The following is a 14,729-nucleotide window of genomic DNA, read 5'->3' as shown; positions in this document are numbered from 1 at the left end:
GGGGATGAAGAGAAAAAGGGCAGATGGTGAACAGTCCGTCGCTGTGCCGAGGAAAGGGCTGACGGGGAAAAATCCCTCCTTGGAGCGATTTGTTTTTTCCATAAATGCTGGTCATTTTTTCAATGGACCAATAAGTTGTGAGAAGGAATTGAGGGATGTGGTGGGAGGATGTATGGATGAGAGTACATTTTAATAGTGATGGATTTAAATGTTTTCAACTTGTTTGAATGGTATACACATTGATAGATTTGTAGGCCTAACAAGTAAGTCATATTTTACATAAAGTTTAATTTTCTTGAAAAATGTTCATACTAATTGGGATTAAAACTTTTTGACAGAAGGATGTAGTATAGTGTTGAAGTTTGACAAACCCTTCATCTATTTTGTATGATTAATTGTTTGATGATAAGATGAAGAATGATATGGCTTGTCAATGTTGAACAAATTATCTGTTTATCAATTACTCACCCTGTGTTGCCTTGAATTCTAAAATAAACTTTGTTTATTCTCACATTCCTCCACTGTGAACAAGAGTAAAAAAAAACAGTAAATCGAGTCGCATTTGACATAGAACAATTCATTTTATCAAAATTGCAATATAGAGTCATGCGATATCCCAATTGCAGGATATGCAAAAATATGTGTTAGTCGCACTCTGAATTAAATAATGTGCTGCTCTTCAAATTATAATCTACACATTTAAGAATAAATGTTTGTTGGTACGGATCAATGTAAAACAGTAAACCATGATCATTGCATTTAAAAAAAAAAAAAAAAAAAAAAAAGATTAATGCAAGAATGATTATCTCCAAAATCGTGAATCATATCGCAATATCAGTAAAAACGCCAATATCAGTTAAAATAGTCGCAATTAATTTGTTTGCCAGAAATCATCAAGCTCTTATTTGACAACACTAGAACTATATTTATTACAATGCGTTTACAAAGTCTAACCTGTGAAGTATAATCCCAGTCTCATTTGTCCCGTTCTCTAAAGGCCTACTGTTTTAAATACTTTGGGATGGCAAGCGTTAGACTTTTTTTGCAGAATGGTTTCAAATGGTAAGGTTTTCTGGTGAAAATGCATTTGTTTGTTCTTGCACACATCTGACTGTCTTGTTGTTCTCATGTTTGTCTTCCAGTTGGCGTCAACATGTTCTACATCTGCATCATAGTCTATCTGTACGGAGACATGGCTATCTACGCAGCAGCTGTGCCCATATCCTTGATGGAGATGGCTTGGTAAGACCATAAACTCACTTTATGACAATCATTCTTACTTTTATTTTATACTGCATATGTAGATGGATTCTTTAGAAGTCCTCCATTGGAAAGTAACTTTGGGAATAAGAGCCTACCTGTCTACAAATATTGGCTCCTCTGCTCAGACAATTTTGGTCTTATTGACACCTTCTGACCTCGAGATTAAGTCAATAAAGCTTTGCTGATAAAAGCCTGTAGGCCCGCTGAGCTCTTACCTTCTGAGTCGTGTTGACTTGCTTCCAGACAGATTTTTATTGCAACTCGGTTGGCTAGACTTGGGTGAGAATAAAGTATTTTATAGTTACAGACTCTGCCCTTCACATCCTGCACTACAAAAAGAACCATTACCCCTTTAGTGTTATAGTTGGATGATTTCAAAATGGAGAGATTCAGATACTTTTTTATAAAGTGTAATACATTTTCTTTAATAAATTGCCACCATTTTATCCCAATGTGTTTCCCTGACTTTAGTATATTTTTTAAATCTAATTTACCAGAAGTCTCATTGAGATGAAAGAATCTCTTTTACAAGAGAGTCCTGGCCAAGATAGGCAACAGCACAGTTACAGAAACAAATTAAAACCAAGAACAGATAACATATCACTTTAAGTTTGTTACATTAAATTACATTACATGGTACTTGTTAGACACTTTTATCCAAAGCGACTTACATACTCAATATTGTGGACAATCCCCACAGAAGCAATTTGGGGTGAAGTGTCTCAGGGACACAACGACATGCTATCGAACTTGCTATCCTGTGATTCGAAGATCAGCGCACTAACCCACTGCGCCACACGCCTCCCTAAAAGACGCCTCCGTTTCAGCTCATATTGCAGCTGGATCCAAGCAAATGGAGCAGCAGAACTAAAGGCGCTTTAAACCAGCTCAGTATAGAATTTCGGGACAGTTAGTAAAAACAAGTCCTCGAACAAAGTCATACAGTTCCTGTTCTTTTCCGAAAAGATGTAACCAACCACAACAGAGCCAGCCAGCTAACCAATCAGATGATCAGATTTTTGAACAATAAATTATGCAAACATGTCACAGTCAAAGCACTAAACCTGAACAAATTAGAACAATATGTGCTCTATAAAAATATTAAAACATGTATCTTTGGGTGACAATGGATCACGGAAAATGAGAGAAAAAGTTTGAGTTTTTCATTTAAACCCAATTCTTGCTGAGCCACACTCTTGATTATAATAATTAAGATAATTTAGATGGTTAAAAGACACACTGAGGTTTGTTTTAATTGCAGCTTATTTTTTGATCCCTTGCAGCACATAGACAAAATCTGAGATATTTCAACACAAATTATTATTAATTTACCTTCGCTTTACCATCAATAACTTAAAAATAAATGGATTCACAATAATACAATCATATTTGTGATTTGAGGTCGCAGAGTAAACTCCACATTCTTCTTCTCTTCTAAGTGTTGTGACAAAGCCTGTGTACGTCGTCCTGTCCTGAGGCGCAGCACACTGACGCTGTCTGATTGTATTAAATTCTCTCCCTCTGCTGTCCAAACCTCACTAACCTTCCAGTAGGAATACATGTGAGATGTAACTGAGACTTCAAAAGCAGCTTGCTTTGCCCGAAGGCAGAGACGTCTCAGTAGCATGGGCAGAAGATTTTTACCAAAGCTCTGTCTGTCACGCAACAATGATCGAGTTTGTGATTACTTTTAAGATACACACAACCTCTGCTACTCAGACTTTTTACATGACACGGTGTAATGAGATTTCAAACTTTGAATTTAAATATGATGGCCTGCAATGGACATCAGTTTCAGATGGCAATATCCCACAAAGTTGGGGTAAAAAACATTAAGCTGTGTTTGTTTTTCCCACAGTGGGAATCACTCCTGCAGCGCTGGGAGTGTGAAGTACAATGACACCGATCCCTGCTGGGGTTCTGTGACGAGGAAAGATGCATACCGGGTGTTTCTGGTAAGTCCCAACAGCATGCACACGCCTCTGTTTAGCAGTTATACTTCACCTGTTTTCAAGTCCCAAAAACAATACACTATTCATGGTTCTGCATGGATACCCCAAAAACGTTCAGTGGTGAAAGAAGTACTGACATCCTTTACTCCATAAAAGGAGCAATACTGATGTGTAGAGAAATACTTTTAAATAAGTAAAGTCCTGCATTAAACTTTACTACGGTAAAAGTATACAACTGTTGGAATCAAAAAGTAATTAAAGTAACAAAAGTACTCATTATTGAAACTGCCATTCATCTTAAAACATTTATTTAGATTTTGTTCCTCTAATATGAGGTCTTTATTCGTCTCATTTGTGCTGCAGCACCTCTTTTCACCCTCTGTCTGAAACCAGAGCCCAGTCCTCTCTGATTGGTTATCTGGGCGGCTCTGTTGTAATTGGTCAACCTCTTTATAGATGTGTCAGAAATGTCCCGCCACATAGCCTTTCACGTACAATGTGTTTGAGCGCTAGCCAGAAGGAGCACAAGTGTTACCTATGTGACTATTTTCCAGGAGTTATCAAGGGAGTCTAATGGGGGCGTTTCAGGCAGGGGGGGGTGGTGGTGTGTGAGACAAACTCCCTCTGAAGGGATCACAGGGAATTTAGCCTTTGCAAACCATTAACATGCACAATAATTTACGGTCAGGGCAGGGGTCAAATTTGACTTTTTGTAAGAAACAGCCCGACTGCAACTCCTCTGTGTAGAGAAAGATCATTTTATTTTGATCTCCGATGTGGACACGGTGTAATAATCAAAGCAATCACGCTTTTCTGTCGGGTGTTGCTTTCACACACTGTGAGTCCCTTCCTCACTCCCCTCCCTGCTGCGCACAGGAAGTGTGTGTCCTTGAAGTCCTAAGTGAGCCAAACTCTGTGATTTCCACTTGAGCTTTAACTTTGCACAGCGACAGTGATAGATGTGCTGATCTCCTCCTGTATAATTTCTCCTCCTGTATAATTTCTCCACCTCCCTCCCTCCTTCCTTTTTTTCTTCTTTTCTCTCTTCCTTTCTCTCTCTGTGCTTCCTATCCTTTTCCACATTTTAATAGAATAAGCGGAGCCCGAATAATTTGCCAATAAAGGAACTTTTCCCCTTTATCTCCTAATGGGATAAGCCTCTTACTGTATGTAAGCAAATTGAAATAATGCTGACTTGTAATCTCCGCTCAATTTGTTTACACTTGCAGTTTTGCAGACTAATTTCCTAGTTTCATCATGGCCGCTCAGGGAAATAGATATGTAGCACTGATGATCATTTTGACCAGTGAACACTGACAAATGGGGATGCACTGATTTTGACCTTTAACAATAATCAGGGTATTGAACACACAAATAGCAAGAAATGCTCCTATTCCCTGCGCTCAGTGAAAATGCAACTTCTCTGTTTGACATGAAACTTATTGTCAATAATTAAATTGAGGCTGTTTTTACAAATTTATTCTTAACTGCAAGTTGAGATATTTTAGCCCTGTGCTGTATTTACATGTTGCATTCACTACTAACAGGACAACAAATTCAGCTTGCAGGGTTCCAACGGATACCTAAAGAGGCCCTGTTATGCTGGCTTTTACCTTTCCTGTAGTGTGTCATAGGGTTGTGTGCATGTAAATGGTCTGAAAAGGCTAAAATCCCAGTTATGAGATTCTCTTCCAGTCACGCCCGCCTCCCCAGCCTGAAACGCCGTCATTGGACTCCTTTGTTTACTTCCGTAACATAGTGACATCACTATATAACACTGGCGTATCTATTGGCATGCGCTCCAACCATAGACTGGCTCCAACCCATTGTACGTGATAGGCAAAGGGGCGGGACATCTCTAAGCGATCGACCAATCACAACAGAGCTGGCCAGCTAACCAATCAGACTGAGCTCTGGTTTGACAGAGGGTGAAAAGAGGTGCTGCAGTATGAGAAAAATAAAGAGCTTTTTGAACATTAAAGCATGGAGACATGTCACAGTAGAGACACTACATACTACTATGAACCTGAAAATGAAAACAATGTCCAATTTAATTAATTGAGTTTGTAGGCAGTTGTGCTGCCCCTAAAATACATATTCTTCTGATATCAAAGTAAAGATAGAAGATATCATATGCTCTACAAAATGTAAAGCTCCTTGAGATATTTTGAGACTATTAATGCAAAAGGTCTTCTTGTTTTTTGACATTGCAAAATACAAACCTGAAAATTAGCATAGTGTCTGTTCTTTAAAAAGTAATGCTATGCTTAGAATTGGGTTTTATGAATAGTTTTTTTTCTAACAGCTGAATCTCGGAAACAGACGAATGTATAATATTTTAAATGCTTGTATTTGTCCTTGAACCATCAGCTCACAGATATTTTATACTACTATTCCACATATTTTTATCCCGGAAATGTTCTTTCCTCTTTTGGCTGACCTTTCCCTAAATACATCTTAAATCATTGAGCTGTAATGAAACATTGAGCAGGATCTGTTTGCAGCATACTTTACTGTATGTGTGGCATATTCTTTAAACCTTATTTTTCTTAAACAAAGATACCGAAGCTTCAACAATCCAGGAAAATCCCTGACGAGCATATCTGTAGTTTTTGTAGAGTATACCTCGACACATCACAACATCAAAAGTTCGTAGTAATCTCAATTAAACCCAGTTTACAAAAGAAAAAAAATTAATGCGCCTAACCAAGTATGGATATCTAAAAATCCTCCCTTTTAGGCAGCACGCTCTTTATAAAAATGTACTTTTCTCTATATTCATTATAGATACAATTAACAATAAAATATAGGTTATAAATTCTTCAATTCCTCCCAGTTTAAGTAATCTAGTTTTGCTTGTCATCAGTCTTTTATTCAACCACTGTAATCTATTTATCATGTACGGTAACGGTCTAGTATGGATTACTGGAGGCTGATTGCGGCCTGCAGTTGTGTTATGTGTAGAGGCTCTGTGATAATGATCCAGGGGAATAAGATGTTAGTGACATTACTGCAGCCATAATAGAGTTGAGAAAATGAGGCGAGATTAAAGAGCAGCCTGATTATGGTTTTGCTGTGAAGAGCTTTAATCCCATGTGTGTGATTGGTGCTGAGAGAAACAGTAAAAGAGGTTGTTGTTTTGATTGAAGGAGGCTTTCCCTCGTGAGTCCTGCAGGAGAAATTGTTTTCCACACGTGTTGAAGATTACATTTACTATTCTCTTACAACTGGACTTCATCTTGACCGAATAAAATTTGAATGTTTATACGACCATCGGTCTGGTTTTAGAATTTCATACGATACGATACAATACAATATACTTTATTTAATTGTTTATTTAGCAGGGAGAATGCACATTAATGAACACTTAAAACAATAAAATGTGTCGAGCGTAAATATGCCAGATTTAGCTTTGAGCTACAGTAATTTCCATCTGCATTCCCTCACATAAAACATGTTATCAGAGCAACAAGCTAAGCTAGCTCGGTAAGCAACGCAGAACTGCCCTGGAGAAACACATGAAACGACTTTATTCAGTGTTTTTACCTTTTAATCACCGGGTCTGTTTGTGTTGGAGATTTGATTGTGATTGGTGGTTTGCTGTGCATGCAGAGCCTGCATGTCAATCACTCAAGTACCCCTGACATGAGAGCAGCAAGTTTTCCTTTTGTAGCAAGCAGCAAAATAATTGTAACATGATGTTTTTGAGTTAATTTGGCTACTTAACCTGTTTTTCAGGTTTCAGGCTCGAAAATGACATTCCCAGAACAAATGACCATATCTTCCCTTCTAAAAGGGTTAAATTAATAATCTTTTTTCTCAAAGTAATGATAAACCTGTGAGTTGGATGTAGAAAAGTCAGAATCAATATAGATGTATTTATTTTAAAGAAAATTCAGATTGAACATGGTAAAAAACTGCAAATTATAGTGTCCGTCCAAAATATATTTTGTACTTATAGTGAAATCTAACCTTGGATGATGGGTTAATAGACTAAAAGCTTTAGGAATCCAAAGTAAAACATATAAGTACCCTGTATCAAGATTGATAGAAAACAAGTGATATTTGACCTATTTAGACAGATTTAGCAAAAAAAATCTCTTCTGGGGCCATTTGGGTAGATTTTCCATATCTCTGGCTCCCCCTGCTGGATTTTGACATGTGACATCTCTTTCTGACCGTTAGAGCCAATATAATCCAAGGGAAATCGTCCCCACACACTCATGTTAAAAAAAAAGGTGGCGTCTCTGTGCATGCTAGCTTGCAGCAGAGGGGAGAAATATCGCTGCTCTGATATCAAGCAACGGAAAAGCTGTTTTATTGCTTATGGATTATCAGAACATTTCAAAGGGGACGCAGTCACATTGGATATTAACCTATGGATTAACTACAGCAGAGTTTTTATCGTTTTAATGCGATTGAAGACCAGTTTAGACCAGACAAAGACAAAGGTAAGCCATGTTAGCGTTGTGGGCTACCTAGCGCCACTTGTTTTGATGTACGTTTTTGTTGATAACGTCGCAAGTTTGTATCTTTCAGTGTTGAGGTGGGCACACAGATTCTGTGTCTCCTTGCGATCATAAACGATGTGTTGGATGTGCGCCTATGATAAGTAATAAGGGAGCTAGGAGTGATTATCGGTGCAGTAATAGGTTAGCATTTGTCGCTCAGGGGTCATTTAGATGCTTCTTATGAGACTTGTGTTTTGTTTTGGTAAAAATGGTTTGTATCATCTGTTAGCTGAGATTATTCCCGTTAATCCGGTATAACACATTAATAGGTTCTTAAATATTAAGATCCCCTAAGACACAGTGTCGTGAAAAAACAAAAAAAAAGTACCCGCCGCCGGGGACCTTGGGGCTGAACAAGTTAATATCGCAAGTCCTAAAAATAAAAAAAATCGCACATCCTGCGATTTGAATATCGGGCATGCGCATATCGCGATTATCGTCACGACACGATATATCGTGCAGCCCTACTTTGCAGCATTGACAGTTAAGAAGGGTCTAATTTGTTTAAAGAGCAACTTGCAGGTTAAAGACACCTGTGAATAAATGTGTAGGAAAATGATGAATATACTAGATTTTCAAAAAGATATACAGAAATATACACTACAGTGACATCTGGCGTCGTTTTTTGTAAGAAATGTTCACTTCCGCATAAAAAAGCCTCGGCACGTGACCTCCCACGTGTGAAGTAACATGGGGGAAACAAGGGGGAGAGCGGCCGGTGTAACGTATTAATAAACATGGATCCCAATGCTAGTTTCGACACAGAAGACACAGAAGAAGTTGAACATGAATATTCAAATGCATATGACGGACCACAACCTTATAATTATGAGCTTGCTAGGCGTCCAAGAGACCAGGAGCAGCCAAGGATTAGAAGAAATAACGGCCATCGGAGAGAAATGGAGCTGTGGTGTGAGGAGAACCAGTGGAGAACTGGGCAGCTATCTTGGTGAGGGACCGGCGTTAGCTACAGAATGTTAGCTAACGTCACATCACAACATTGTGAAGTTAGCTATCATATATCAGGCTATAACTAAAGTAGCATTGATAATATAGTAACGTTACTGGCAGGACTGTTGATACTGATCCATAACAGAAACTAATGCGCAAGTATCAGCCGTATCTCGCGTTACCTAATGCAACTCCACAATACGGTGCTGTGTACCGGAGGGGAGACGCAAGATACGGCTGATACTTCACGATCTGGCGGAGAAAGGTTGTGGAGCCTCCGTTGATATGCCGTTGTAAATGGCTTGATGGAAAGCAGGTGTGTAGTCGGGGAGAGTGCACAGCTGATTGCAGCAGGTGAGTGGAGGTTGAGCCAGGAGTGACAGCCACCACGCACACACAAACAACACAGACAGGGGGAAACAAACAAACACAAAGGAGACGGCTGGAGCAGTACAGCCATCACAGCGTTACCTAATGCAACTCCACACTACATCTTACGGTGCTGTGTACCGGAGGGGAGAGAGAGAGAGAGCAGCGAAGGGGGGGGGGGGGGGGAGAGAGAGGGATGTAATATGGTTTCCTGATAAAGCTCTGGAGAGTATGTGCTGGAGGGAGGTGGATGCACAATGCACCCAGGAACGAACGCTAGCTCCGGTCCTTTTCCCATGAGGGAAACTGTGGACTCGATTTCCTGACAGGCTGGTATTTGTGCAACCTGCACAAACACAATACTGCACCATGATTACAAATGGTGAAATACAATGTAAAACTACCGAAAAATACCAGCTCACTAAAACACAACCGCTCAACTCAACTACTAACTATACCTGCGGTCAGAGAGCGGAGATGTTTACCCTTTGTGATGTAATATGACGCGTTTGACGTATGACCTTAAAAAACCTCTGAATTCCTGCCCTTATGTCTTGTAAAACATATCAAATCCTACATTCACTTTTTTAATTGTAATTTTCAAGCAAGTTTAAGCATAAATGTAGAAAAAAAAAAAACTGCAAGATGCTTTTTAAAATCTTTCAAGTTGAATTGAATATTTGATTATTTCTTAAAAGTCAAGTTCGAGTCCATTATGACCCCAAGATACTTGAAGTGTGAGACTAGTTCTAATTCTGCTCCGTTTAAAAACACGTTGGATCCTTCGATTTTGACTGGTCGTTTACTGAACATCATGCATACTGTTTTTTGTACGTTTTAACTGTAAGCAAATGTTGTTCAGCCAGTGTTGAACCTTGTCCAATGTATTTGAGAGACAGGATGTGATTATTTCAGTGTTTTTCCCGTGTATAAAGATGATCATCGGCATACATTTGCAAATTCAACTCGGGACATACATTAGGCAAGTCATTAATGTACAGAGAAAACAGTAATGGTCCAAGAATGGAACCTTGTGGAACCCCAACAGGGTTGACAAGGTAGGAGGATTTGGCACCGTTGACCAAAACACACTGTGATCTGTTTGATAACTAAGACTTAAACTAATGTACTGGATCTGCTGAAAAATTGAAATGAGTCAGCTTTGTAAGGAGCACTTGGTGGTCAACAGTGTCAAAAGCCTTCCTGAGATCAAGGAAGAAACCACCTACATATGGGCTCGTGTCCAACATACATTTAACCTTTTCCACAAAGACACAGTTAGCTGTCTCAGTGGAGTGGTGAGCACGAAAACCAAACTGCATTGGGTGGAGTGGAGCAAAGACAAATGTTTGGTGATTAGTTTTGACACCCATTTCTCAGCTATCTTAGAGACACAGGGGAGGATGCTGATTGGTCTGTAATTGGACATCATTGCCTTTTACACCGATTTAAAAATCGGTGTCACCGTGGCCACCTTCCAGTAGGGCTTTGCAATTAATCGTATTTTAATCTCGATTACGATTTTGGCTTGCAACGATTATGAAAACAATATAATCGGAAAAAAATTATTTTAATAAATCCATATAAACACGTTACAAGGGAAGCTTTAGTTGCCGTGACTTTATTCTCCGGTCTCTAGCGTTCAGTCAACTTTCACTAACCTCGTCAAGCCGGAGCCTCTTAGCTACTTCCGGTTTCCGGATAAGGGGTTACCAAAATAAGAGCACTGTGTGTAGCAGTATAATTAAACATTACAGGTTGTGAGTGACATTGCTTATCATATTTATATATGTTTAGTAGGTTGTGGAAGTGCGCTCCAAAATATTTGTTAATCTTCTTTATTGGTATTTATTATTTTGATATTATTTATTTAAATGTAGGTATAAATGTATAATTTTCTTTTTGTATTGGTTTTCCAGTTGAATTATACTTAAAGTTCAGTGTAGTCAACTGTTAAAAACATATTGTTCAAATTATTATTTACATTTGTTTTAAAGTTCAATAAATTGATGTTTTCAAAGTCAATGAATAATCGTATTTAATAATCGAGATATCAATATTGACCAGAAATAATCGTGATTATGATTTTTGCCATAATCGCACAGCCCTACCTTCCAGGATGATGGAACTTCCCTCGTGCTGATAGATTGGTTCACTGGCATAGTAATTGGTTTTATTAGACTGTCGATATGTGTTTTTATAAAGTTTGTGTCTAAATCATCTGCATCCCTAGCCTTAGAACCTCTTAACCCTAAGAATATATTTTTTACCTTACCTCTTCAGCCTCTGTGATTTCCTCCAGGTCAAAAACTGGATGTGTATCCACAGTCAGGTGAGACCTCAGATGGCGGGAAGAGCTTTGTGATGTCCAAAGCACTATTTAAGAAACACTCATTTATAGAGCTAGCCAACACTGCAGGGTCTTTTATCAGGGCATCATTGATTTTTAATTCTAGAGCATTATTTTCCTGTTTGGTATGTTTACCTAATAGTTTATTTAGGATTTGCCAAAGGTTTTTATCGTTACCTTTCGCACCTTCAATTATATTGATGAAAAAGTTAGCTTTGGCCTGTCTTATTGTTTGTGTTACATTGTTACGAGCATGAGTGAATTTCTGCCTGTCAGTGGATAGTCCGGATTTCAAGCTCTGCTTTAATAGGTGGTCTCTGGATTTCATTTGATTCCTGCATTGTAGATTCAGCCAGGGAAGATGATGTTCCTTCCTATCCCTAAGGCACCCTCTCCTTGAGAAGGAAGACTTTGTATCATTCATTTGAGATATAAATAGATCACTGTTTTCACCAATATTTTCAGAGGAGAGAGTGTCCCCTCAATCAATCATTTTCACTGCATCCATAAAACGTTGTTGCAGATTTTTGGGGATGAAGCGAGAACCAAAGGCAGGCCATAAACCTTTTTTTTGTGAGTTGCCTTCTTTGTCCCCGTAGTGAATTCCTTCCACAAAAGATACAAATCATACATACTACATGGTAAAAGATAAAATACATATTGACACATGAATTATGGATACACATTTGCACATACACATGTACATAGATACAACTACTGACAATGGCGAGTTATTGCAAAACCTTCATGACCAACATTTACATCCATATAAAGCTGAAAGGTCTTACGCAGGAATTTGTGTTTGTAGCTGTTCAACCTGCTCTTGTGAATCCTGAATCTCCTACCAAGGTGAAGCTGCCTTCACATGCTACCCGGTATCCAAAGAAAGACAGAAGATGCAGAAAATCCTTAACCTATTTTAGGAAATAAATGGTGTGGTGAAAGGATGGATGGAATATATATATATATATATTTCCAGCCCTACTAATCTATCTCTTAAGAGCACTTTTTCAGCCGGGGGTGTCTCGGTATTGACCTTACTCACTTGACGCGTCTCTTCTGTATAAATTTAAGTTTTTTGGATTTGTCGATGTGAATCTCCTCCACAGTTTTTGGCAGGTTCCCCCCAGCCGGTCTCTTCGCAGTGATTAGAGTTCTTTGTTCGCAGTGGTTAACAGATTGCAGGTTATTTTTAGATCTAAACATCTGTCCCTGTACAGATGACTAGACCTTTACCAAAAGCATTCTGGTTGACACTAAGCAAATGAGGAAGAGGAGAAACTGCTGGTTTTGTTCACTTTTTAGCCTTAACATAATTTGTAATCCTCTTTTTTAGTGTTTTTCTTCAACCTGTTGCTGCCCGTTTCTTGAACTGTGTGTTGTCTTCTACAAATTGCCTGACCCGTGTTCCCCCCTTTAACACCCTGAGGGCCCGTCTGGATTTAGCGTGTTTTCAGGCCTCGTATTTTGTTGATTTAACTCAACACCCCAGGGCCCTTCCCCTCATGATGTGTCAGTCACATCAACTGAGTGTCAGTCCTGACATTGACACTCAGTCTACCAGGGTCATATGTGTGGGTTTCACAAAGTTAAATTAGCTAAATAATGCATGAGAGTGTATTGACCACCGGAGTACCGCAGTGCGATATTGCAATTAAAACTCATTATAGTAGGCGTTGTCATTTTCATAAAGACCTCAGTGCAGAATTCACAAAGAGACAGGCTAATTCCTCGGTGATAATGAGGTCCGAAGCGGCGGGGGTGATATTTCACGAGGTCAGATCTTTGACTTATCGACTTTACGCATCAGGACCATGAGCAAGCGGACATGACACAACGGCCATTTTCCTCATCTGAGTTTCTGAAAGCTCTTAAGAACATCAATCGACCGTGATCTGTTGCGCGGCTGATTGATTCTCATATTTGCTGGCCGAGTGGACGGATGGAGGGCTTTTCCTCCAATATCTACAATATTTGTCGGCTCTCGGGTGTGAAAGGAAGATGATGGAGGCCGTTGCATAACTGTGCACTCTGTGTTGATCCTGGCCCTTAACACGGCTCTGATTGAAAAGATTAATTGCAACAGTGGGGACTTTCTGGGTTTTAGTTCCTCTCCAGCCGAGATTCCCGAGACCTCAATTACATTTCGCTGTCCTTGATTGTCCCCTGCTAAGTTTTTTTTATTTTTATTTCACTGCAGGGGCTTTGTCACACTGGCTTCCCCGCTGGACAGCCCGTAGGATTTTTAAATGGCTGATTTATTGTTCTCCCAGCATGGGGGAAAGTGATAGAAAATCGATGCGCTATATGAGGTCAGTTTATGCTTACACTGCATTGTTCACGGCTTATCTTCATGCAGATGTTTCAATTATATTGTGTTTCTATTAAGCCTTACAATAAAATCTGTCATGTATTGTCATGCAGGCGAAGTTGTGTCTGCGTCCCCTAAGAGTTAAATCACCAACCCTGCCACTTTTTCTCAATACGGAGCTGATTGATTAATTAACTGACTAATACAGATTTATTCCAAGAGGAATTTCAGCGACCTTGATGGCCGTTCCCTGTGAAGGCCTCCTGCCATCTTTCTACTGCAGCTTTTTAAACTTTTACACATAGTTAAAAGTCAGGAACGACTACAAGTTTGCTTTTTTGAAGAATTGTTAACAATCCATCAACATTGATGCACTTTAAATTATAGATCTCTCTTCACTTTAAGTGTTGCTTCAACAACTTTTCAAAGGAAAGGAACAAAGGCTGAACCAGCGCCAACTTTGTATGAGTAAAAGTTTGTTGTTCAATATTGCTTGTACGTAATTAAATATTTTGGGATCTATAAAACAGTGCTAAGATAAGTGCTTTCTGTTGGACAATTTTTGCGACCAATACTTTGACCAGGAGGATTCTGCTACTCAAACCACCCACCTGCTTCCAGTTTTCTTAAAAAACATCAACCTATAAAATAATCTGTCTGTTCAACCATGCCGTATAGATCACTCTGATTGGCTGTTAGACGCTACAGGTAACGGTAATAATTGTAGTGTTTTTTAAATTTTTATATTTGTTATCTGACAGGGACAGTGGCACTAATAGACATTTCTGTAAATAGTCAGAGTTGGAGGCCATTTTGAACTCAAGTGCCTGGACAGATGTTGTAAAGATATCCTAAAAGAAAATAACATTTCAATTTAAAATAACACGTTAATACAATCAGTAAAAACATGCAACATAGAGGCGTATAATAACGGTAATGCTGATATTCAATTCAATCTTTATTTCAGACTCAATGTCCATATCACATACAAAATGACAAGATACTCATCAATAAATGATAAA

General features: G+C 38.9%; 1 protein-coding gene across 1 annotated transcript in view; it reads left to right on the top strand.

Annotated features, from left to right (window-relative positions):
* Positions 1–14,729, top strand: part of tmem104 (transmembrane protein 104) — an 89,518-nt gene that overhangs the window by 25,492 nt on the left and 49,297 nt on the right. The window contains exons 7-8 of the mRNA XM_079642321.1: positions 1,143–1,242; positions 3,122–3,218. Coding sequence (XP_079498447.1) covers positions 1,143–1,242; positions 3,122–3,218 — 197 coding nt within the window. The remainder of the gene's footprint in view (positions 1–1,142; positions 1,243–3,121; positions 3,219–14,729) is intronic.

Source organism: Notothenia rossii, assembly GCF_949606895.1.
Source record: "Notothenia rossii genome assembly, chromosome: 8".
NCBI lineage: Eukaryota > Metazoa > Chordata > Actinopteri > Perciformes > Nototheniidae > Notothenia > Notothenia rossii.
Note: the sequence above shows the minus strand (reverse complement) of the source record. Positions and strands in the feature narration are given on the sequence as shown.